Source organism: Nicotiana tabacum, chromosome 13 (genome assembly GCF_000715075.1).
Source record: "Nicotiana tabacum cultivar K326 chromosome 13, ASM71507v2, whole genome shotgun sequence".
Taxonomy (NCBI): domain Eukaryota; kingdom Viridiplantae; phylum Streptophyta; class Magnoliopsida; order Solanales; family Solanaceae; genus Nicotiana; species Nicotiana tabacum.
In genome coordinates, this window is record NC_134092.1 from 43,077,761 (window position 1) to 43,102,873 (window position 25,113).

General features: G+C 41.6%; 2 protein-coding genes across 2 annotated transcripts; both read left to right on the forward strand.

Annotated features, from left to right (window-relative positions):
• Positions 1-11,847: 11,847 nt before the first annotated feature.
• LOC142168094 (uncharacterized) lies at positions 11,848-12,342 on the forward strand. Its single transcript, XM_075228754.1, has one exon. The coding sequence runs from the start codon at positions 11,848-11,850 to the stop codon at positions 12,340-12,342; it is 495 nt and encodes a 164-aa protein (XP_075084855.1).
• Positions 12,343-12,373: 31 nt separating this feature from the next.
• On the forward strand, positions 12,374-16,267 carry LOC142168095 (uncharacterized). The gene is made up of 5 exons (XM_075228755.1): positions 12,374-13,075; positions 13,157-13,754; positions 13,945-14,617; positions 15,447-15,575; positions 15,868-16,267. The coding sequence occupies exons 1-5, from the start codon at positions 12,374-12,376 to the stop codon at positions 16,265-16,267; spliced, it is 2,502 nt and encodes an 833-aa protein (XP_075084856.1).
• Positions 16,268-25,113: the final 8,846 nt, after the last annotated feature.

Genomic DNA, 25,113 nt, shown 5'->3' on the forward strand with positions numbered 1-25,113 from the left:
TGTGATGAAATGGGAAGGTTCTGGCGGGATTCACGGATAGGGGAGCAAATTTCTTTTGATTTTTTGGTGGTCTTGGAGTATTTTTCTCGGTACCACAAAGTGTAAAATACTCACTATAGTGAAATCAGTTGCTCCTCTTGGGCTGTGGGTTTTCCCTTATTCAGAAAGGTTTTCCACGTAAAAATCTTGGTGTCCTTGTTTCTCTTATTATTTCAATTGGTTATAGTATTTTAGTAATCGGTATTTATTATAGTCGTATACCGTGCATATTATTTCTGTGGGGGTTAATTTTCCCAACACAATTCTAGGTCAAGACTAATGGCCTTGCACGATTTGGTGCAAGGTTTGAGATTGATTTTGGTTTGGGGTTTGAGAGAAAACGAGTGAGAAAGGGGAAATGGTATAGCGAAGTAAATGGAGGGAGTGATTAGGGTTAGGGGATTGGGGGTAGGCCTAAATCCTAGCTCCCCAGGCATTAGGCTAGCGGTGCCAGGCCTTATGCCAAGACCCCACTAGACACGGCTTGTAGACTTCCTAGGACAGAACTGCTCTGATACCAAGTTTGTCACGCCCCGAACCTAGGAGCGAGACAAGCACCCGGTGCCTCACCTAACCTGGCGTACCAAATTGCGACTAAGGGACTCTGAACATATAATGTCATACTTTGGCCATGGGGCCACCTTGCAAGATAATTTGCGAAGCAAAATATAAAACTGAATGGAAACTAGCACTAACTAAACATCAATATAAAGCTAGGCCGAAAAGGCCGTCATAGCTACTACAATTGACAAACCACCAAATTATACATACCAGGCCTACAAACCCAACATACTGCACTAACCAACAGGATATGTCTACAAGCCTCTACTGATAGATATATTGTGATCGGAACAGGGCCCCGACCTACCCATAATATATATACATACACACAGAAGATGTACACGAAAACCTAGACCCGATAACTCTGAAGGATGTGGAGCTTACCGATCAGACTGAACTCTGGAAACACCTACTGAGGAGGTATACTTGTCTGTCTATCTGAACCTGCATGCATGAAATGTAGCGTCCCCGGAAAAGGGACGTCAGTACGAAATAATGTACCGAGTATGTAAGGCAATAACATAACTGAAAATTGAAACTGAACTGATAATATAATAACTAGAAGTAACTGGGAGTCAAAGATGATCTGGAGATATACTTACCTGCTGATACTGACTCAACTCCTTCAATATGGTAAGTAAAATAAATGTCTGGCGCTATAAGGCTCGGTACGTGTAAATGCTCGGTCGTAGTAGGCTCGCTCATAGGCGCTCGGCCATACTGAGATCTGTATCTCGGCCATCCTGGGCTCGCTCATAGGCGCTCGGCCACAGTAGGCTCGGTATATATAACTTACCATCTGATCAGAGGTTGCCCAATAGGGGCCTGCCCATCGATTATAGCTCGATGGTAATGAAAATACTGTAATACTGTATATATAGGCTTGCTGCTCTCTTGACTGGAAGAAGACAATACTAAATTGAATATAGAGTCTCGATAAGGAATAATATTGTAACTTATGAGACTAGAATAGTGTGAATAAATTCATGAATATGAACTTCTCTTTTTGTCTCATTACTAACACATGTAGCTACGAGATCATGCCAAAATGAAGGAAGGCTTAGCCTTAACATACCTTATCACAATCTTTCCAATCACCAAGTTGAACTCACCTCTTCGCACCTTAATCTACAAGAATGATAATAATACTATCATTAAGTTACGAAAGGTACAACTATCGCACAACGAACGACAAACTTATTTTGTATTAAAATGGGCAGCATCTCCCCTATAATCATTACTTCCTCCAAATTTAAGATAACACCAACAATACAAGAACAGAACAATAACAACATATATACATCATTTTCCAGCCCTATATACACCATCAAATACTACAAAATAGCCCAACACACCCCAATCTCTTCATACACAAAACGACCACCGTAGTAGTGTCAAACGACCCGAAAATGTTATGACGAACGACCAGCCAAACACCCTACATTTATATGGTGTTTATAAACCCCCTTCCTCCTCCAAAACTCCACAAAACAGTAGTAAAACATGAAGCCCAACAGCAACACAAAACAGTCCACAAAACAGTCCGCTACAAGTGAATAACTCGAACTCACGGCTTCCGATCACCGTCCCGTGAGTTCTTACAAGTATAGAATGACTTACCATGAATTTACAGAAGAAATATTGGATGAAAGAGAGCAGTAAACTCACCTTATTTAATGGATAACTCAGCTCCTATCTTGGTTCTTCAAACTCTAGGTTTTACCTCCAATTAGAACTTGAAAGGGAGAGAAAATCAATTAGGGTTTATGGGGAATTTTTGGGAGGATTTTTTTTTTGCAGAGATTATGTCTAGTTATTATGCTCTATTTTAAGTCTAATATATAATGAAAATAGGACTTTAAAAGGCCTCTTTGGACGACCCGTAATGGCCCATTTTTTGGGCTCTCATTTAAGCAAGTAGGTGACACACCTACTTGTCACCTAGCAGCTTACGCAGTATCGCACAAATGCCCATATCTTTCTACTCCAATGTCGTATTGAAAAACGGTTTAATGTGCTGGAAAATAGACTCATATATATTTAATTTGATGGGTGGAACACCCCATAACTCTAAGTATATTGGGAGAAAATTGCAGTTACATTTGACCCAAAGTTTCAGTAAAACTTATGAATGTAACTTGTGATGACTTTCATCGACTTTTGTTCCACAACTCGCTTGACTTCAAAACATAACACACGGATGTCATACGACTAATATAAATCATAACATAATCTCCTTATCATGTTAAGCACCCTAGTCTCACCCCAAAGGAACATGTTATAACATTCCCAACTTGTCGACTTTCGACGAAACATTATTTTCTTCAATTGCTTTAGCTTCTGAACCGTCCAACCCTCTTTGTACTTGTTGTTCATGATCTTCAATATTTATAACCTCAGAGGTAACATGATTAAATTACTTTATATACTTTTAAATATTATCTCATTTTTGGTCCTACATTAGTTTGCTTACGATGCATTTTTACATACGAAAATATAGGGTGTAACATCATTCCCTCCTTGGGAACATTCGTCCTCGAATGTTTACTCTTAGAGACTTTAGAAAATATTGCCAGAGTATCCTTCGCACACTAGGTTAAAATCAACCTGCACGTAGCCATAAAACATACTATGCATGCCACACATGGCCAATGTTTATAAATAGTAACACTTTGCCTCACCGACCGTAAATCATAAATACTAAAAGTGAAAAATAAAAGCTTACCTGATGACCTGCTTGCCTGAATAGAGCTATGTTGTAGCATCCCATCTCGAGCCATATCTTCAGTTTGAAATAGGTGGGGGTATTTAGACTTCATTTCTTCCTCCGATTCCCACGTCATCTCTTGTACATTCTTGCTCCTCCATAAAACCTTTACGGAAGCTACCTCCTTATTTCGTAGATTGCGGATTTGTCGGTCTAGGATGGCAACTAGAATTTCCTCGTATGACAAGTCCTCTGTAATCTGTACATCATCTGTGGGCACCACTCGGGTAGGATCGCCAATGCACTTCCGTAGCATAGATACGTGAAAAATCGGATGGACAGACTCCAAATCTGAGGGCAACTCTAACTCATAAGCTACTTGGCCCACTCTCTGAATGATCCTATAAGGCCCAATATACCGTGGGCTAAGCTTGCCTTTCTTGCCAAACCTCATCACGCCCTTCATAGGTGATACCTTTAAGAATACCCAGTCATTAATCTTGAACTCTAAGTCTCGTCGCCGCACGTCAGAATATGACTTCTAATGACTCTGAGCTGTCAACAGTCGCTCTCGGATAAGCTTTACTTTCTCTATGGTCTGTTGAACCAGGTCTGGCCCATATAACCCAGATTCCCCAACATCAAACCACCCTATAGGAGATCTGCACTTACGCCCATACAAAGCCTCATACGGAGCCATCTGGATACTGGAGTGGTAACTGTTATTATATGCAAAATCGATAAGAGGTAGATGTTCATCCCAACTTCTTTTAAAATCCAACACACATACTCGTAACATATCCTCGAGCGTCTGAATTGTGCGCTCGGCTTGTCCATCAGTCTGTGGATGAAAAGCTGTGCTGAGATTCACCTGAGTCCCTAGACCTCTCTGAAATGACCTCCAAAAATTTGCTGTAAACTGAGCCCCACGGTCAGATATAATAGAAACTGGTACTTCGTGTAGCCGCACTATCTCCTTAATATATAACTTTGCATAATCTTCTGCTGTATATGTAGATCTGACCGGTAGGAAGTGAGCTGATTTAGTGAGCCTATCGACTATCACCCATATAGAATCGAACTTACGATGAGAACGAGGTAAACCCATAACAAAGTCCATGTTTATCGCCTCCCATTTCCATGTCGGGATCTCTATAGTCTGCATTAGCCCTCCGGGCTTCTGATGCTCTATTTTCACCTGCTGGCAACTAGGACACTTGGCGACAAACTCAGCAATGTTCTTCTTCATATCGTTCCACCAGTACACATCCTTAATGTCATGATACATCTTCGTCGACCCAGGATAGATGGAATACTATGAATAATGTGCCTCTGACATAATCCTGTCTCGTAGCCCTACTACATCTGGAACACACAAACGACCCCTTTATCTGAGAACTCCATCACACTTTAGCTCTAACAATGGCTTCTTCTGCTGCGGAACTCGCTCTCTCAGCTCGACCAACTATGGGTCCTCGTACTGCCTTTCCTTGTTTTCAACTATGAGGGATGATTTTGTAGTGTTTTGGAGTACAACTCCACCATCCTCAGAATCTACTAACCGAACCCCCAACGAAGCCAATTGATGAATCTCTCTAGCTAATTGTCTTTTCTCGGGCTCTACATGTGCTAAGCTACCCATAGATCGGCGACTTAAGGCATCTGCTACAACATTAGCTTTCCCTGGATGGTAGAGAATGTTAACATCATAATCTTTCAATAACTCAAGCCATCGCCTCTGTCACAAATTCAACTCTTTCTGCTTGAAGATATATTGTAGGCTTTTATGATCAGTAAATACATCAACATGAACACCATATAAATAATGCCGCCATATCTTAAGTGCATGGACAACCGCAGCTAACTCGAGGTCGTGGGTCGGATAATTCCTCTCATGCTTCCTCAACTACCTTGAAGCATATGCAATTACCTTCCCATGTTGCATCAGGACACATCCTAACCCGACACCTGATGCATCACAATACACGGCATAACCCTCTAGACCCTCTGGAAGTGTTAGAACTTGAGCTGAGGTCAACCTGTTCTTAAGCTCTTGGAAACTCCGCTCGCAAGCCTCTGTCCATTGAAACTTAGTTTCTTTATGTGTCAACTTCGTCAATGGTGCCGAAAGGGAAGAAAAACCCTCTACAAACCTCTGATAGTATCCTGCTAAGCCTAGAAAGCTACGAACCTCTGTCGGAGTGGTAGGTCTAGGCCAAGATTTCACGGCCTCAATCTTCTGAGTGTCCACCTTTATCCCTTCATCTGATACAATATGCCCCAAGAATGCTACAGACTTCAACTAGAACTCACATTTAGAAAACTTAGCATACAACTTACGATCACGGAGGGTTTAGAGTACCGCTCGCAGGTGGTCCGCATGCTCATCCTCTGAACGGGAATAAACTAGAATATCATCAATAAATACTATCACGAACAGATCTAAAAATGGCCGGAATAGGCTATTCATCAAGTCCATAAATACAGCGGGTGCATTAGTCAACCCGAAGGACATGACAAGGAACTCGAAGTGGCCATATCGGGTCCTGAAGGCTGTCTTCGGAATATCTTTTTCCCGAACTCTGACCTGGTGGTACCCCGACCTCAAATCTATCTTTGAAAAGCATCTAGCCCCCTGCAACTGATCAAACAAGTCATCGATCCTTGGAAGTGGATACTTATTCTTAATAGTTACCTTGTTCAGCTGCCTATAATCGATACACATCCTCAGCGAGCCGTCTTTCTTCCGCACAAATAGTACTGGTGCACCCCAAGGTGAGGTACTGGGCCTGATGTAACCTTTCTCCAGCAAATCTTTTAACTGCTCCTTTAACTCCTTCAATTCTCCAGGTGCCATTCTATACAGAGGGACGGATATTGGTTGAGTTCCTGGAAGCAAATCGATGCTAAAATTAATCTCTCGCTCTGAAGGAATACCTGGAAGCTCATCTGGAAACACATCTGCATACTCTTTGACTATGGGAATAGACTGAAGTGTAGGTATCTCAACATCTGCATCTCTAACTCGCACAATATGATAAATGCACCCTTTTGCGATCATTTTCCTCGCCTTCAGATAGGAAATAAACCTACCTCTGGGTGTTGGTGTATTACCTACCCATTCAAGGACTGGCTCACCTGGAAAATGAAATCTGGCTGCCTTTGCTCGGCAATCAACTGTGGCATAGCAAGCTGCCAACCAGTCCATGCCCATGATAGCATCAAAATCCATCATCTCTAGCTCAACTAGGTCAGCTGAGGTCTGACGACTACAAATTGTCACCGTACAACCTCGGTAAACCCGTCTAGTAATAATTGATTCTCCGACCGGTGTAGATACTGCTAAAGGATCACTTAGTATTTCAGGCACTATACCAAAGTTCCTCACGACAAATGGGGTAATATACGATAAAGTAGATCCTGGGTCTATCAAAGCAAAAGCATCGTGAGAGCAAATGGTTAATATACCTGTCACAATGTCTGGTGAAGACTCCTGGTCCTGTCGACCCACTAAAGCATAGATACGGTTCTGATTACCACCTGAACTGGAACCTCTACCTCTTTCTCGACCTCTACCAGCCGAAGACTGAGACTCGTGCCCTGAAGGATGCACGGACATAGATGATCCTGTTGCTGAATTCGCTGGTTGTGCCATTCCCCCAGAATCTCTATTTGGTCAATCTCGCATCATATGCCCCAGACGCCCACATGTATAACAAGCATCAGAACCTGCTCGGCATTGGCCCAAGTGTCCTCTACCACATATTTCACACCACGGAGGAAATGACCATGTATGCGCAGAACCTCGCTGTCGTTGCAAACCTGACGCCCGTGAGCTCTCACCTCATCCTGACTGAGTATAGCGGTCATACCTGTAACCCTGTAACTGAGGTGGCAGAGGCCTAGGTGGCCGTCCGAAGTACTGGTTCCTATAACTACCCTGAGATTTCTCCTGAGACCTGGGAAATCTCATCCTCTTACGTTGCCCTTGCTCAGCCCTCTCTGTACCCTGCTGCCGACGCCTACCCCTTTTTATATTCTGGGCGAATGCCTGAATCCGGGAGATATCCATACTATCCTGCAATGCAGCGGTGGCACATGCCTCGGTTAACTCTGGGGCTAACCCTGCTATAAACCTGTGAATCCTGTCCCGCATAGTAGTAACTATGGATGGTGCATATCTGGCCAATGAGTCAAAACGGAGACTATACTCTCGAACACTCATATTACCCTGCTTGAGGGCTAGAAACTGATCGACTCGAGCCTGTCGGATCTCCCGTGGTAAGTACTGGTCAAGGAAGGCATCTGAAAAATTCTCCCAAATAGCTGGAGGTGCATCACGTCCCCTGGACCTCTCCCATCCCTCGTACCAAAGGATGGCTATATCTCGGAGTCGAAAAGCTGCTAGCTCAACTGCCTCTTTCTCCATGGCATGCATAACACAAAAGATCCTGTGAAGTTGATCTATGAAATCCTGCGGGTCCTCCCTCTGATCTGTCCCCGTGAACTCTGGGGGACTCAAAGCAATAAACTCTCGGACCCTTGAACTCCCAGACCCCTCAGAAGTTCCTGCACTAGCTGATGCCCTAGCCCGTTGCTGGGTAGCTACCAACTGTGTCAACAAATGCACCGCACTTCTCAAGTCCTGATCTGATGGAAGTGGAGGGGGAACTGGATGTGCAGTTTCCCTAGGAATCTCCGTAGTTGGTGGAGGAGCCGGTAATGGCTGAGTAGGGGTCTCGCCTTGAGCCTCAGACTGGGCCCCATCTACTGGGGGTACCCTGCTGGTCCCCTTACCTGCTGTTGTATCTCTCCTCTGGCTAGCCGTAGTCTTCCTAGTCACCGTCATCTGTGCATGCAAATACCAACACATAAGTTTAATTCAAATTTCCTATAACTCAGTTCTATGGCACGATTTAGATTTCAAAGAAGGGTAACCAACTCCTAAATGCCCTGTAGTTCCCTGCTTATATAATGTGGTGCACAACACATCTATAAACAAGACCCTACTAGACACGGCTTGTAGACTCCCTAGGACAGAACTGCTCTGATACCAAGTTTGTCACGCCCCGAACCTAGGAGCGAGACAAGCACCCGGTGCCTCACCTAACCTGGCGTACCAAATTGTGACTAAGGGACTCTGAACATATAATGTCATACTTTGGCCATGGGGCCACCTTGCAAGACAATTTGTGAAGAAAAATATAAAACTGAATGGAAACTAGCGCTAACTAAACATCAATATAAAGCTAGGCCGAAAAGGCCGTCATAGCTACTACAGCTAACAAACCACCAAATTATACATACGAGGCCTACAAATCCAACATACTGCACTAACAAACAGAATATGTCTACAAGCCTCTACTGATAGATATATTGTGATCGGAATAAGGCCCCGACCTACCCATAATATATATACATACACACAGAAGATGTACACGAAAACCTAGACCCGATAACTCCGAAGGATGTGGAGCTTACCGATCAGGCTGAACTCTGGAAACACCTATTGAGGAGGTATACTCGTCTGTCTATCTGAACCTGCATGCATGAAATGCAGTGTCCCCGGAAAAGGGACGTCAGTACGAAATAATGTACCGAGTATGTAAGGCAATAACATAACTGAAAATCGAAACTGAACTGATAATATAATAACTGGAAGTAACTGGGAGTCAAAGATGATCTGGAGATATACTTACCTGCTGATACTGACTCAACTCCTTTAATATAGTAAGTAAAATAATTGTACCGGCCCTATAAGGCTCGGTACGTGTAAATGCTCGGCCGTAGTAGGCTCGCTCATAGGCGCTCGACCATACTGGGCTCTGTATCTCGGCCATCCTGGGCTCGCTCATAGGCGCTCGGCTATAGTAGGCTCGGTATATATAATTTACCATCTGATCAGAGGTTGCCCAATAGGGGCCTGCCCATCGATTATAGCTCGATGGTAATGAAAATACTGTAATACTGTATATATAGGCTTGCTGCTCTCTTGACTGGAAGAAGACAATACTAAATTGAATATAGAGTCTCGATAAGGAATAATATTGTAACTTATGAGACTAGAATAGTGTGAATAAATTCATGAATATGAACTTCTCTTTTTGTCTCATTACTAATACATGTAGCTACGAGATCATGCCAAAATGAAGGAAGGCTTAGCCTTAACATACCTTATCACAATCTTTCCAATCACCAAGTTGAACTCACCTCTTCGCACCTTAATCTACAAGAATGATAATAATACTATCGTTAAGTTACGAAAGGTACAACTATCGCACAATGAACGACAAACTTATTTTATATTAAAATGGGCAGCATCTCCCCTATAATCCTTACTTCCTCCAAATTCAAGATAACTCCAACAATACAAGAACAGAACAATAACAACATATATACATCATTTTCCAGCCCTATATACACCATCAAATACTACAAAACAGCCCAACATACCCCAATCTCTTTCATACACAAAACGACCACCGTAGTAGTGTCAAACGACCCGAAAATGTTATGACGAACGACCAGCCAACCACCCTACATTTATATGGTGTTTATAAACCCCCTTCCTCCTCCAAAACTCCACAAAATAGTAGTAAAACACGCAGCCCAACAGCAACACAAAACAGTCCACAAAACAGTCCGCTACAAGTGAATAACTCGAACTCACGGCTTCCGATCACCGTCCCGTGAGTTCTTACAAGTATAGAACAACTTACCATGAATTTACAGAAGAAAAATTGGATGAAAGAGAGCAGTAAACTCACCTTATTTGTTGGATAACTCTGCTCCTATCTCGGTTCTTCAAACTCTAGGTTTTACCTCCAATTAGAACTTGAAAGGGAGAGAAAATCAATTAGGGTTTGTGGGAAATTTTTGGGAGGATTTTTTTTTGCAGAGTTTATGTCTGGTTATTATGCTCTATGTTAAGTCTAATATATGAAGAAAATAGGCCTTTAAAAGGCCTCTTTGGATGACCCGAAATGGCCCATTTTTTGGGCTCTCATTTAAGCAAGTAGGTGACACACCTACTTGTCACCTAGCAGCTTGCGCAGTATCGCACAAATGCCCATATCTTTCTACTCCAATGTCGTATTGACAAAACGGTTTATTGCATTGGAAAATAGACTCATAGATCTTTAATTTGATGGGTGGAACACCCCATAACTCTAAGTATATTGGGAGAAAATCGCAGTTACATTTGACCCAAAGTTTCAGTAAAACTTATGAATGTAACTTGTGATGACTTTCATCGACTTTTGTTCCACAACTCGCTTGAATTCAAAACATAACACACGGATGTCATACGACTAATATAAATCATAACATAATCTCCTTATCATTTAAGCACCCTAGTCTCACCCCAAAGTTACATGTTATAACATTCCCAACTTGTCGACTTTCGACGAAACATTATTTTCTTCAATTGCTTTGGCTTCTGAACCGTCCAACCCTCTTTGTACTTGTTGTTCATGATCTTCAATATTTGTAACCTTAGAGGTAACATGATTAAATTACTTTATATACTTTTAAATATTATCTCATTTTTGGTCCTACATTAGTTTGCTTACGATGCATTTTTACGTACGAAAATATAGGGTGTAACAAGTAAACCCCAACCTTAGTGCAACTGGAGATATTTTGGCCTATGTAGATGGTGTTCCGGTGTATGCATCGGAGAGCAAACTTGATGGAGATGTTAATATGAATATTAGGGATGATGTAGTGGGTTCAGACCAAATTTCAGGTAATGGGAAGGGTGGTGATCTCACTAGAACAGTGCATTCAGAACAGACTGCTACAGTAACTCCTGGGCTAGGCAGTGTCTATGAGCTACAATTCAAGGAGTATGAACAGGCTGATTAGTGGATAATTTTTCCCAGAGCATCTGGGGAAATAGATGGAATCTGGCACTGATCAAATTATGCAGCTACATCTTAATGTTCCATTTAAGACTCCTCTACAACATTTACATGATTTAGTTACACACAATGTGACACCAATTTATGAAGATTTATTGAGACAAAATCCAATGGAGGATGAAGGAGATGATGAATCAACTGCACAAAACTTCAAACAAGTGGCTAGGGAAGGGGATTTCTCACCCATAACTAGTGCTAAAGGAGGTAAGAAAACTAAGAAGAATCAGAGTCAAGATCTTCCACAACCTTCAAGAATAATGCCCAGGAGGGCAACATCTCTATCTAAATGATGATGATCAAAATATTAATATGGAACATAAGGTCTGTGAATACACAATAGGCCTTTCTTAGGCTGATCAACATGAATAGGGAGCATAATGTTTATGTAGTTGCATTGATGGAGCCTTTTCAAAAGAAGGGACTCATTGATAGATATAGAAGGAGGTTGAATATGGAGACTGCTTATGCAAATATTAATGGGCAAATATGGTTGTTCTTCGATGCAGTGGTGGAATGGGAATTAGTGGAGGATACTGAGCAATAGGTGACTGTGAGAGTGTTTCACCATGACCTGGGCAGCACATGATGATGATATTTATTTACGCAAAATGTTCAGCAATGGAGCGGTTGGAATTGTGGGATCACTTGTATTACTTAGCAAGTGATATGGAATTATCATGGTTGGTAGGAGGGCATTTCAATGTGGTATTGCATGAAGATGAGAAAATAGGGGGATTTCCAGTACACCCTCATGAATATGAGAATTTTGCATTTTGTGTAAACTTTTGTGGTTTGTTTGAGCAAGGGTACAAAGGAAGTCCATTTACATGGTGGAATGGGAGATCCAATGCTGAGTGTATATTCAAGAGATTGGATAGGATTTTTTTGAATTTGCCATTTCAGAACATGTTGCCAACTATTGAAGTTGAGCATCTAATTAGAACTGGATACGGCCATGCACCATTGCTAATAACACGTGGGGTGCAGACAACCAATTTTGTCAAGCCTTTCAGATTCTTGAACTTTTGGACAAATCATGCTACATTTATGGATGTGGTGAGGCAGAATTGGGAAGCTGTTTTCATAGGGGATCCGTTTTTGATGTTCAAGTAGAATATCAAGAGGTGAAGGCAACACTTTCATAATGGAAACATTTGGTGATATCTTCAAGCAATTGGCTATTTTGGAGGACATTGTCAGGGTGAAGGAGATGTTGTTTAAAGAAGAGCCTACAACTGAGAATAGGATTGTGCTTCAAAAGGCTCAATCTGAATTGAAGAAATACTTGTGTATTGAGAAGCAGTATTGGAAGCAAAAAGCTGCGATGACTTGGTTTGCTGAAGGAGCTAGGAATATAAGTTTCTTTCACAATCATGTCAATGGCAAAAGAAAGAAATTGCAACTGAAGAGGATCAAAAGTAGCAGTGGGGTATGGATTAAAGACCAGGAGCAATTAGCTACAGCTGCAGTGGACTTCTATCAAAAACAGTTCACAAATGAAGGTGATGCTTCTGAATTTTCCTTGCTCAATAATGTACCTTCGATGGTCACTATGGATCAGAATTTGGAACTTAGCAGATTGCCAACAATTGAAGAAGTAAGGGCATCAAGTTTTGAGCTTAGTGGGGAGAGTGCTAGTGGTCCTGATGGATTCACTGGCCTGTTTTATCAAACATGCTGGGATGTTATTGATGTTGATATACACAACATGGTGCTACATTTCTATGGAGGAGCTACATTGCCTAAATCCATCACTCACACCAATCTAGTGTTGCAGCCCAAGAAACCTAGAGTTGAGATCTTCTCTAACTTAAGACTTATTAGTTTGAGCAACTTCATTAACAAGGTCTTGTCTAGGGTGTTATATGACAGATTGGAGAGTTTTCTGCCATCTTTAATATCTCCTAATCAATCCTGATTTGTAAAGGGTAGGAGTATATTTGAGAATATCTTATCGACTCAAGAAATTATCACTGACATAAGGTTAAGGGGAAAGCCAGGTAATGTAGTGATCAAGCTTGATATGGCTAAGGCTAATGATAGGGTTTCATGGAAGTACTTATTGCATGTGCTAAGAAAGATGGGATTTTCTGAGCACTTCATTAACATGGTGTGGAACTTGATGTCAAATAACTGGTTTTCAGTATTGGTGAATGGGCAGTCCTCAAGGTTCTTTAAGTCTACAAGGGGTGTGAAACAAGGGGATCCCTTATCTCCAGCATTGTTCATTCTGTCAGCTGAGGTACTTTCCAGGTCTTTGAATAAGCTCTTTGAAGACAACTCATTTGTGGGATTTGGAATGCCTAAGTGGTCTGATCCTTTAAACCACTTGGCATATGCTGATGATACGATAATATTTGCATCTACTCATCCTCCCTCCTTGAGCAAGATTATGGCAGTGTTGGGGAACTATGAGAAGATATCAGGTCATATGATGAACAAAGATAAGAGTTCATACTACATGCATTCAAAGGTTGCTAATGGATTGTTTCAAGCAGTTGGAGCTATTACAGGATTTGCAAGAGGTAAATTCCCCTTCACATATCTAGGGTGTCTTATTTTTTACACTAGAAGGAGGAAGGACTATTATGGGGATCTTATCAAGAAGGTGAAGGCTAAATTACATTCATGGAAAGGAAAGCTGCTGCTATTTGGAGGAAAGGCAACAGTCATCTCTAGTGTGTTGAAAAGTATGCCAGTTCATATGCTTATCAGTCCTTGATCCACCAAACAACATCCTGGAGCATCTACATAAGACTTTTGCTAGGTTTCTTTGGAGCTCAAAGGAAGAAGGGAGAAGCATACACTGGGCTTCATGGCAAAATCTTTGCCTTCCTAAAGAGGAAGGGGGCCTAGGTTTTAGGTCCTTACATGATATCTCAAAGGCACTGTTTGCTAAACTATGGTGGAGGTTTAGGACCACAAAATCTTTGTGGTTTAATTTCATATGGATTAAGTATTGCAAGAAGGAGCTACCAACAGTAGTGCATTTTAGGGGAGGGTCTCATGTTTGGAGACAAATGTTGAATGCTAGGGAAGAAGTAGAACATGAGATCGTATGGGAATTGAAGAGTGGAACCACTAATATTTGGCATGAAAATTGGACCGAATTGTGCGCACTTTATCACGTATTAACTGAAGACTTACCAATCAATGAAGATCTTCAGGAGGTGGCAGAACTGCGGCAAGGGGAAGCATGGGATGATCAGCTGCTAGATCAAACTTTCAATAAGGAAATGGCAGAACATATAAGGCTAAATGTGCATTATGAAGACAGTGAGGGATATTGGGATAGGCCATACTGGATGCCAACTCCTTCAGGCAAGTTCAATGTTAGTAGTTCTTGGAAAATATTAAGGCATAGGGCTAATCCTAATCAGGAATTCAAGTTAATGTGGATTAAAGTTTTCCATTCAAGATATCCTTCTTCTTGTGGAGATTGTGGAGGCAGAAAATAGCCACTGATGACATGTGGAGGAGGCAAGGGCAAATGGTGATGTCTAGGTGTTGGTGTTGTCAGCAGCCCCAAGAGGAATCCATTGAGCATATATTTGTCACAAGTCCTACTGCCTCTAAGGTATGGAACTTGTTCATGGGGGCTGCTGGAATTACTGTGCAATTGATTCAATTGAAGTAGATTATAAGGCATTGGTGGTATGCTCGGTGTTGTCCAAAATTAAAGCCACTATTTCAAGCAGTACTAGCTATCATCACTTGGGAGCTTTGGAAGAGAAGAAATGCAGGTAAACATGGGGGTTCAGTGTCCACAAATAGGGTGATTCATGAGATAAAAATAGGACATTGCATCAACTGGCAAGGGTGAGGTATGCTTGGATGCCTAATATTCCATTGTTATGGCCAGACATGATTCAATACTTTGAAGTATATAAACCTATATTGATTACTACAAGAGTAACACGGCAGCTTCCTTGTCATGGTTGGTACAAATGTAATACTAATGGAGCCTCAAAGGGCAATACTGGACCTGGCTCCCTAGGCTTTTGCCGAGCCACCAAGGCGTTTGCCTCGAGTATAGATGAAGACAAAGATCGGGGTTGGATGGGCCGGTTTGTTCGGGTGAAGACCTTGTACCTAATCCCGACTGAGAGTATGCCATTTCTTGAGAAATGAAATATGAAACGTAAGTATGACCCCATTTTTAGTTTTTGTTGTTTTAACTTCTTTATTTTTTCTTATCAGTGTTTTTCTTGATGCAGCCATTGCTTGGATGCCGGGTGCAGTTTCCCACCTCGAGAATTGGGTCAGGAGCCTGGTTTCGATGTCGTCATACGCCGAGCGCGCATGGCACGATTTGTCAAAGGGTCGGTGGGAGGCTCGTACTCATGGTAAGCCTTTTTCTTGGCTTACCAATTTACCTATCGTTCAAGCATTTTTTCTCAAGTATGAGTTTATTTACTTTCTCCATTTCACTCCGAATTCCTTCTGGACCCGAACCAACTAACATGGTAAGTCATCAAACAACTATAAAGCATAAATTGAGCAGTAAATGGGAGAGCATGGTTATTATACTCAAAATGACCGGCCGGGTCATTACATTCTCCCCCTCTTAAACAAAAGTTCATCTTCGAACGGGTTTAGAATAATACCTAGAGTCTTAAATAAGTGTGTGTATGCTAGGGCAGTAGTGACAACTAATGTAGTAGCTGAAGCTAAGGCTATTCTTCAAGGGTTGGAATACTGTGTGGAGCATGATCTTCACCCTCTCATATTGGAGACTGATTCATTGGTGATGAAGACGGTGATAGAAGGGGAATGGGATCCTCCTTGGGTAATTGCACAAAATGTGAAGAGAATTATAGAGATGAAGGACAACTTCAATGTGATCTTTCAACATATGTTCAAAGAAGGCAACTCAGTGGCAGATTTTATAGCTAACATGGTGTTTTCTTTTGCAGGTACATCTGAGTTTCATTCATTCTCTGAACTGCCTAGTGCAGGGAGGAGGTTGATCAATCTAGACAAATCTCAATCACCTAACCTTAGGATTAGGATAGCAAAGAGAAGAACCCCAGACTGATGGCTTCACAGGATTGGACTCTGCACAAACCTGCATGTTTCTTTGTCTCATTCAGTATGCTATTAAGGTACTTACCAATGGTATTAATATGGTCTCTTGCTCATTCTGGGGGTGCTTTGATAGTGTACAAAAAAAGTACGATAAGCAGTTGTGGGATGGCATAATTTATCCTACTTCTGATATGTCTAAATGCTAAGGAAAATGATGAATCCATCATATGGTATATCTGGAGATTGTTGAATCATTTCTCAGTGGTATTAGCATGATTTCATGCTCAATATGAGGATGGTTTAGCAATGTTTAAAATGATGTCTACATTAAAGGTTCTAGTAAGGAAGGATCTGAGCTTACAAGATCACAAAAAGGCACAGTTTCAAAGCCTGGCCTTTGCCTTACAAAGCTTGCTTAAAGCCAGCTCATTTCTGGCTATTGCCTTGCAAAGCCGGCTTAAAGCCAGCTCATGCCTAGCTTTTGCATTGCAAAGCCTGCATAAAGCTAGCTCAAGCCTGGCTTTTACCTTGCAAAGCCTGCTTAAAGCCAGCCCAAGCCTGGCTTTTGCCCTGCAAAGCCTACTTAAAGCCGACTCATTTCTAGCTATTGCCTTGCAAAGCCGGCCTAAAGCCAGCTCATGCCTGGCTTTTGCCTTGCAAAGCCTGCCTAAAGCCAGCTCAAGCCTGGCTTTTACCTTGCAAAGCCTGCTTAAAGCCAGTCCAAGCCTGGCTTTTGCCTTGCAAAGCCTGCCTAAAGCCAGGCTCCTCTTCTACACATTAATTTTTATGAGTGAGCACATGATTAATACTTGGACAAAATCAGTTCACTGCATATGGAGATCATATAGTAGCTACAATTGAAAGACTATGATGGCTTCAACTCTGTGGTGGAGATGTTTGGAATTCATTTTAGCCTATGGACAGTATACCCTAGTGCCTGGTAAGATATTGATAGGTGTTGCTTGGTATTTGCCAATGGCAATTGGATTCACATACACTGACAGGAGAAGGAAGCATTTAGCTTATTATGTTGTAATAGCTAGTTCATTAGATTTTAGCTTGTCTATCTTTTTAATAGCTAGTATCTTAATGCCACTTCTATTTTGGTTTGGACATCTTGTAAGCTTTGGACCCATTTTGGGATTTTATTTATATATTAGCCGCTAGGCAAGTACTGCCGAGTGGTATAGTTGCTTAAAAAAGAACTATTGCAATTATAAATACTTCATTTTTCAGATCATAGCATTAATTTGAAATTGTTAACATAGTAATCCAATTAATTAGAATTTAAGATAATTCATCAAAACAAATATAAAGGCTATGCTATATTTTTATAAAATTAATTTGTTTTCTAAGAATATCATGCATAGTATAATTATAACATTGAATTATTAGTTTCAAAACTACTAATACTAAATTAGTCTTGCAAAAATAATTGTTATTGATTGAAAACATTTTCAAACATATTTATTGTAAACTATTAAGTATAAATTAATTTTAAAAGAGAGGGTCAAAATTGACCGCCAACAGCAGGTGACTGATCATCTGATCCAGCAATGCGTGTCCTCAAAATCCGTGAGAGAATAAAAGACAATGACTCAGATTTCGAAATCAACAGATTCACACGATAAGGAATCAAAGAAGTGGAATTTCCTAACAGTTCTGTAGCCTCTCAAAGATAAGTACAGATGTCTCTGTACCGATCCGCATGACTCTACTAAACTTGCTTATGACTCGTAGCACCTATGAACCTAGAACTCTGATACCAACTTGTCACGACCCCCAATTCCCACCTTAGTATGTTGTGATGGCACCTAGTCTCTAAGACTAGGTAAACCTAACATACAAGAAAATTTAACAGAAATATCGACTAAGAATATTTAATTAACTAATAAATCTCATGATTTCATTAATACATAATGACAATCACAAAATTTTCCAAAATCGGTGAAACTGAGTCATAAGCTCTAAGAAGTACACTAGAAGCCTCAAAATACAGTACTGTTTGATGTGAAGATAACAGTAGAAAAGACAATAGTAGTAGGCGACTTCAAGTTCTACGGGCTTCATGGAGGTATACCTTGAAGTCTCTAGAATATTTAGTCCAATTACTAGCTCCGGCACGAGTAGAATTACCAGAATTTGAACAAAAATGTACAGAAGTGTAGCATGAGTACATCACGAAGGTACCCAATAAGTATCAAGCATAATCTCGGTAGAGTAGTGACAAGGCCAGGTCAAGACACTTTCTAGACAAAAGGAACCTAAACAGAATATAATATAATCTAATAACGGAAAGCAGAAAAATAGATGACATTAGAATAGTACGATGATATAACGCTAGAAATGGAAATTAAAGAAATAAATAACAAAAGGAGTGAACATATGATAGGAACAACAAGTGATCATGTACCATAAAGGTGCAAGTAAAAACACACGAAGGAAGGCAATAACTATTAAAATCAACAACTCTTTTCACATAGCATGTACAACAAGAATCACAACGGAGGTACCGCACTTCATTTTCACCTTTCACAAATCATAATCACAATCTTTCTTATATCACCGCGCAAGATTTGCATTATTTTAAAAATATTTCTTTCGAAATAGCTACACGTGTTTTAGTCCCGTTATCTCACTGTGTGGCATCAAGTAATTTCTTTATTAGCAACATACGTATAAATCCCATCTTATGCCACCGCATGCATTTCACTACCTACCCTTATACCACCACATGCGTATCAATATCACAACACAATAATCAACTCGTACCATATGTGTCCATATGCCATAACATTACCAAATCAACAATAACAATGTTACCACAACACATAGCCCACGGCTTAATCACAATGTGCACAACAATATCAATAATAACAAAATGAATGAGAAGAAACTCAATATGTTGATATCTCGATAACCAACAACTTTAACCTCATTGTATTATTAGCTTTCACAACTACAACATCAATAACTCGCAATACAGGTATTCCCATGAAATGACAATTTTCAATTCAAGTGCATAACATAAGCGTAGCAATTAAAGGGATAGAATGAAATAGCAACTACGTATAAATGCATGAGAATAACTCAACAATGGAAATAATAGCATGTGACAACAACTACAAATAAAGGTACATATGGGAAACCTAGACAATGGAAACAAGTAGATGTAATAACAACTTCAAACAAGGCATGTAGGAATAAACTTGACAACGAAAGATAGAACAAATAATTATAACTTCAATTAAGTGCTTAAATACCACATATAATCCCGTGTAAACACTCGTCGCCTCGTATACACGTCTTCCACATAACTCAAATAGTACAATTAACCCAATTCCTAAGGGGTAGTTCCCTCACACAAAGTTTGGCAAGATACTTACCTCAACTAAGCCAAATCAACATTCAAAAATAGTTTTTCCCTTAAAATTTGCCTCCACATGGCTCAAATCTAACAAAAATGACTTAATATCATCAAACAATGCAAGAGAAATCAATTTCGATTAATAAAGCTATGATATTTACATAATACTCCAAACGTCAAACAAAAGTCAACCGCGGGCCTTCCCGGTCAGAACCCAGGTCCAAGGGTAGATCCTGACTACCCCTAACCTCATGAGTCTATATATGTATTTTGTTTTCAAATTCAAATCCAATTCGACTCTCAAATCAAAAAAATTCATTTACCAATAACATAGACAAACTTTTCCTAAATTTCTCTTAGATTCTCATGAATTTGGTGGTAAATCTCAAATATAATAATGTAATATAGGTGAAAATACATCAAAAATAATTATCCAATGATTTTAGGTGAAAGTCCCCTCTCCAAATTTTCTCCTACTCTGTCTAGGATTCTAAAATATGAGAAATGAGATCAAATCCCGACTTCCCACCCCTTTTGTTCACGTGCACATGTCGCAATTGCGCCAACTAGGTTCGGAATTGTGAAGAATGACTTGCAATTGTAAAGAATGACTTGCAATTGAGGCACCTAATAACCTAAAGGGGTGCCGCAAATGTGACACTGGCTGTCGGTTGGTTTCGGCATAAGTTGTCGAATTTGGAAGTTTAGAAGTTCTTAAGCTTGAATCCGAGGGTAATTTGTCAATTTGATGTTCTTTTGAGTGATTCGAAGGTTCGACTAATTTTGTATGTTGATATATAACTTGTTGGTATTTTTTGTTGAGGTCCCAAGGTCCTCGGGGTGATTCCGGGTGGTTAACGGATGGCTTGAAGTTGGAAAATGCAGTTGAAGTTGCTGCTACTGATATTTCCGTACCTGTGGAGGGGAGAACCGTAGGTGTGAGGTCATTGGTGCGCATGATAGTTCGCAGGTACGGATAGTATTGAGGTAGACTAGGTCTGCAGGTGCGTGGGTGAGGTCGCATCTGCGAGCCCGCAGGTGCGAGACCTGGGGCGCAGATGCGGAAGAGAGGAAAATGACGGGCTTCGTAGATGCGAAGTGTTACGCACATGTGCGTAAGCGCAGGCGCGCGATTTGGGCCGAAGATGCGGAACCTGGTCTCTTTAGTGAGTTCCGCATCTGCGATGAAAATTTTCGCAGGTGCGGCATCCCAGAAGTGGAAAAAGAGGCCACAGGTGCGATAGTGCTGGGCAGAAAACCTCCAGGTCGTGGTTTTGTCTTTCATATTCAATTTTGGACGTGAGGAACTTGGGAGAGGGGCGATTTTTTGAAGGTTTTCAAGGAGCAACGTTGGGGTAAGTGATTCTAACCCATAATGGTATAAATTTCGTGAATCTATGGCTTTGTTCATCATTAATTAGTAGGATTTTTGAAGTGAAATGAGGGGTTAGGGCTTGTGATTTTGGAGAGTTGATTTGAGGGACCAAATGAGGTCGAAATTTGATGAATTTTGTATGTATGGCTCGTGAGTGGATGGGCTTTCTAGTTTTGTAAATTTTGTCAGATTTTGAGATGTGGGTCCGGGGGCCGGGTTTGAGCCAATTTCAGGTTTTGGGCTAATTTGATAGTTTTTCTTTGGGAATTCATTTCATTAACGTATATTGATGGTATTGTACTGGTTGTGAATAGATTCGGAGCATTTAGAGGCCGAATCGAGAGGGCAAGATCATCGCAAAGTAAGGATTTGATTGGTTTGAGGTAAGTAACGATTGTAAATCTAGTCCTGAGGTATGAAGCCTCGGATTTCGTATCATTTACTATTTTGAAGTGACACACATGCTAGGTGATGGGCATGTGTGTGTGCACCGTTGGGGATTATGACTTAGTCCATCCCGTAGCAACTGCAAAGTTGCATATTTTGTTGAAACTATATGATACTTATGAGTTTTAGAAATGAGTTTCTGTAAATTGGGCGGAATGCCATGTTTGGGCCTTATGCCAGTGCTGTTTGGACCCTTAGGGGCCGTTTTCTTACTATCCTCTCATTGTTTTCGATTGAAAATCTATACTCCGTCATGGTTATACCTATTTACTGCATAACTTAGTTTTATTTTTCTATTTTGATGCATATAAATGTTATTTTGGGCTGAGCCCCCTATTTTTACTGTGAGCCCGAGTGGCTTGAGAGGTTTATGACTGAGTGAGGCCGAGGGCCTGAGTGATTTATGCCATTATTTGGCTTGATATAGCGCTTGGGCTGAAGGAGCCCCTCCGGAGTCTGTACACAGCCCCAGTGAGCGCAGGTACATACTGAGTGTGAGTGCCTAGTGCTGAGTGTCGAGTGCTGAGTGACTGGGAGACATGAGTGATTGTGAGGTATGCCCGAATGGCATGAGTGATTGTGAGGTATGCCTGAGAGGCATGAGTGACTATGAGGTTTGCCCGAGGGGCTGTATATGAGTGGTGTTTTGCCTGAGGGGCTATTTATGATTTCATCATTTTTGCTCACCTTTGCATTGAGCCTCTGTTTGAAACTGTTAAAAAATATCATTAAATTATTTTTACTGGAATCGAGTCTTAAAAGAGATGATTTGATTCAAACACTAATTTTTAAAGCATGTTGTATTTTACCAAGATTTCATGATATGAACTTTATATGCTTTATTGCTCGTCACTACTGCTCAGTCTTTATTTATTGTTGTTACTTACTGAGTTGGCATACTCACGTTACTCCCTGCACCTTGTGTACAGATCCAGGTATAGTTGGACACGGTAGCGGCTATTGACTATTCCGGTTGCATATTTTCTCGGGGATAGCAAGGTAGCTGCCTGGCGATCGCAGCCCTGCTCTTCTCCCTCTTATCTTCCTTTAGTTGTAATTAGCTATTTTTCAAACTATATTAGTCTCGATATTGTCAGACAAGTTATAGTAGATGCTCATGACTAGTGACACCCCGATGTCGGGCTTTTCTTTTCCACACTTTTGTTTTGATTTGAACTCCTTTACGAAGCCTTTTATGTTAAATAGAAATAAAAATATCGGTTTGTTTTGGAAAATGAGTCGGCTTGCCTAGTTCCACGATAGGTGCCATCATGACAGTGTTAGTTTGGGTCGTGACAAGTTGGTATCAGAGCCTAGGTTACATAGGTCTCACGAGTCATGAGCGGATTTAGTAGAGTCTTGAGGATCGGTAGAGAGACGTATGTACTTATCTTCAAGAGGCTACAGAACCCTTAGGAAACTCCACATTCTTGAATTCTTATCGTGCGAATATGTTAATTCTAGTAACTAAACATATGTTGTTTCATTCTCTCACAGATGGTGAGGACTTGTTCTTCTGATTAGGAGGGCCAGCCACCAGTACCACCAGCCAGGATCGTGAGAGGCCGAAACCGTGGTAGAAGCCATGGTAGGGGCAAAGGTGCAACCTGCACCGCAGCTGGGGCTGTGACTGTAGATCTACCAGTTGCCCCAGATCAGGACCAAATTCCTGTTGTTAATGCACCAACTCAGGCACCACCTGTGCCTATTGTGATACCAGGCCTTTAGCAGGCCCTAGCTCAGATTCTGACAATGTGTATCGGCCTTGCTCAGGCGGTATCTATCTCGACGGCCATAGCCACTTCTTAGGTGGGGGGAGGCACAGGCACTCAGACTCTCATCGCTCGTACACCCGAGCAGGTTGTTCAGGGACTCCAGATACCGGGGGAACCACCAGCTCAGCCGGTTACAACTGAATAGGATTATGTGGTTCCTGCTATACATGAGGATGATCATCATAGGTTGGAGAGGTTTGGGAGACTCAAGCCACCACCTTTCAGTGGCACAGAGAGAGAGGATGATCAGAACTTCTTGGACAAGTGTCAGAGGATACTCCGTACAGCTGGTATTCTAGTGACTTGTGGGGTCTCATTCACTACTGTTTAGTTTTTTGGGGCTGCACTCAGATGGAGGGAGACTTACGAGAGGCTTAGGCTTGTTGGCGCAGCACCCCTTACTTGGCAGCAGTTCTCTGTGGTCTCTTTGGAGACGTTTATTCCTCGGTCCCACAGAAAGGAGCTGCACAGACAGTTTGAGCGGCTTCGCCAGCGTGATATGTCTGTGATGCAGTATGAGATGCGATCCTCGTAGTTGGTCCGTCATGCTAACTAGTTGGTTCCCACGGACAGGGAGAAGATCATGAGATTTATTGATGGTCTCACTTTTCAGCTTTAATTGCTTATGACCAGAGAGAGGGTGTCTGGTGCTACCTTTGATGAGGTTGTCAACATTGCTCGGCAGATTAAGATAGTTCACGGTCAGGAGAAGGTTGAGAGAGAGGCCATGAGGCCTCGTGGTCAGGGTGGATTCAGCGGTGCTCCTTTTGGGGGTCAATTCCAGCACGGTAGAGGTCGTCATTTCAGACAGGCTCAGTCAGCTCAGCCATTTCACCGTGGTGCATCATCTAGCCATGGTTCTCACAATTTTCATTAGGGCCACTCATGACACGGTGCCCTTCCAGCTCAAAGTTCGTCCCGTGCTCCACCAGTTCAGGGCTCCTCTATTCCGAGTTCTACTACCAGTTATCCCAATGCTAGGGGTTCCTTTCAGTTCCTGCCACCAGCACCAATGAGGTGTTTTGAGTGTGGGGAGTTTGGGCATATGTGGAGGCAGTATCCTCGTCATCATAGAGGTCTATCTCAGCAGAGGAGTCAGACTTCGACTTCAGCACCAATTACTTCACCACTCACCCAGTCAGCTCGGGGTGGGGGTCAGTCAGCCAGGGGTCGCCCTAGAGGGAAAGGCAGATCAGAGGGTGGTCAGGGCCGTTTCTATGCCCTCCCTTCCAGAACAGATGCTATTGCTTCAGATGCTATGATTATAGGTATTATCTCAGTTTGTCACAGAGATGCCTCAATATTATTTGACCCTGGTTCCACATATTCATATGTTTCCTCATATTTTGCCCATTTTCTGGATATGCCCCATGAGTCTTTAGTTTTATCTATTCATGTGTCTACCCCTATGTGTGATACTATTGTAGTGGACCACATATATCGGTCATGTGTGGTGACTATTGGGGATATGGAGACCCGAGTAGATCTATTGTTGCTCAGTATGGTTGACTTTGATGTGATATTACGTATGGATTGGTTATCTCCATGTTATGCTATTCTAGATTGTCACGCAAAGATCATGACGTTGGCTATGCCGGGATTTTTGAGGGTTGAGTGGAGCGGTTCTATAGATTATGTACCAAGTAGGGTGATTTCATATTTGAAGGCTCATCATATAGTTGAGAAGGGTTGCCTGTCTTATTTGGATTTTGTGAGGGATGTTAGTGTAGAGACTCCTCCTATTGACTATGTTCCCATAGTACGTGATTTTTCGGATGTGTTTCCTGCAGATCTACCGGGAATGCCGCCTGACAGGGATATTGAATTTGGTATTGATTCGGTGCCGGGCACCCAGCCCATTTCTATTCCATCATATCGTATAGCACCGGTTG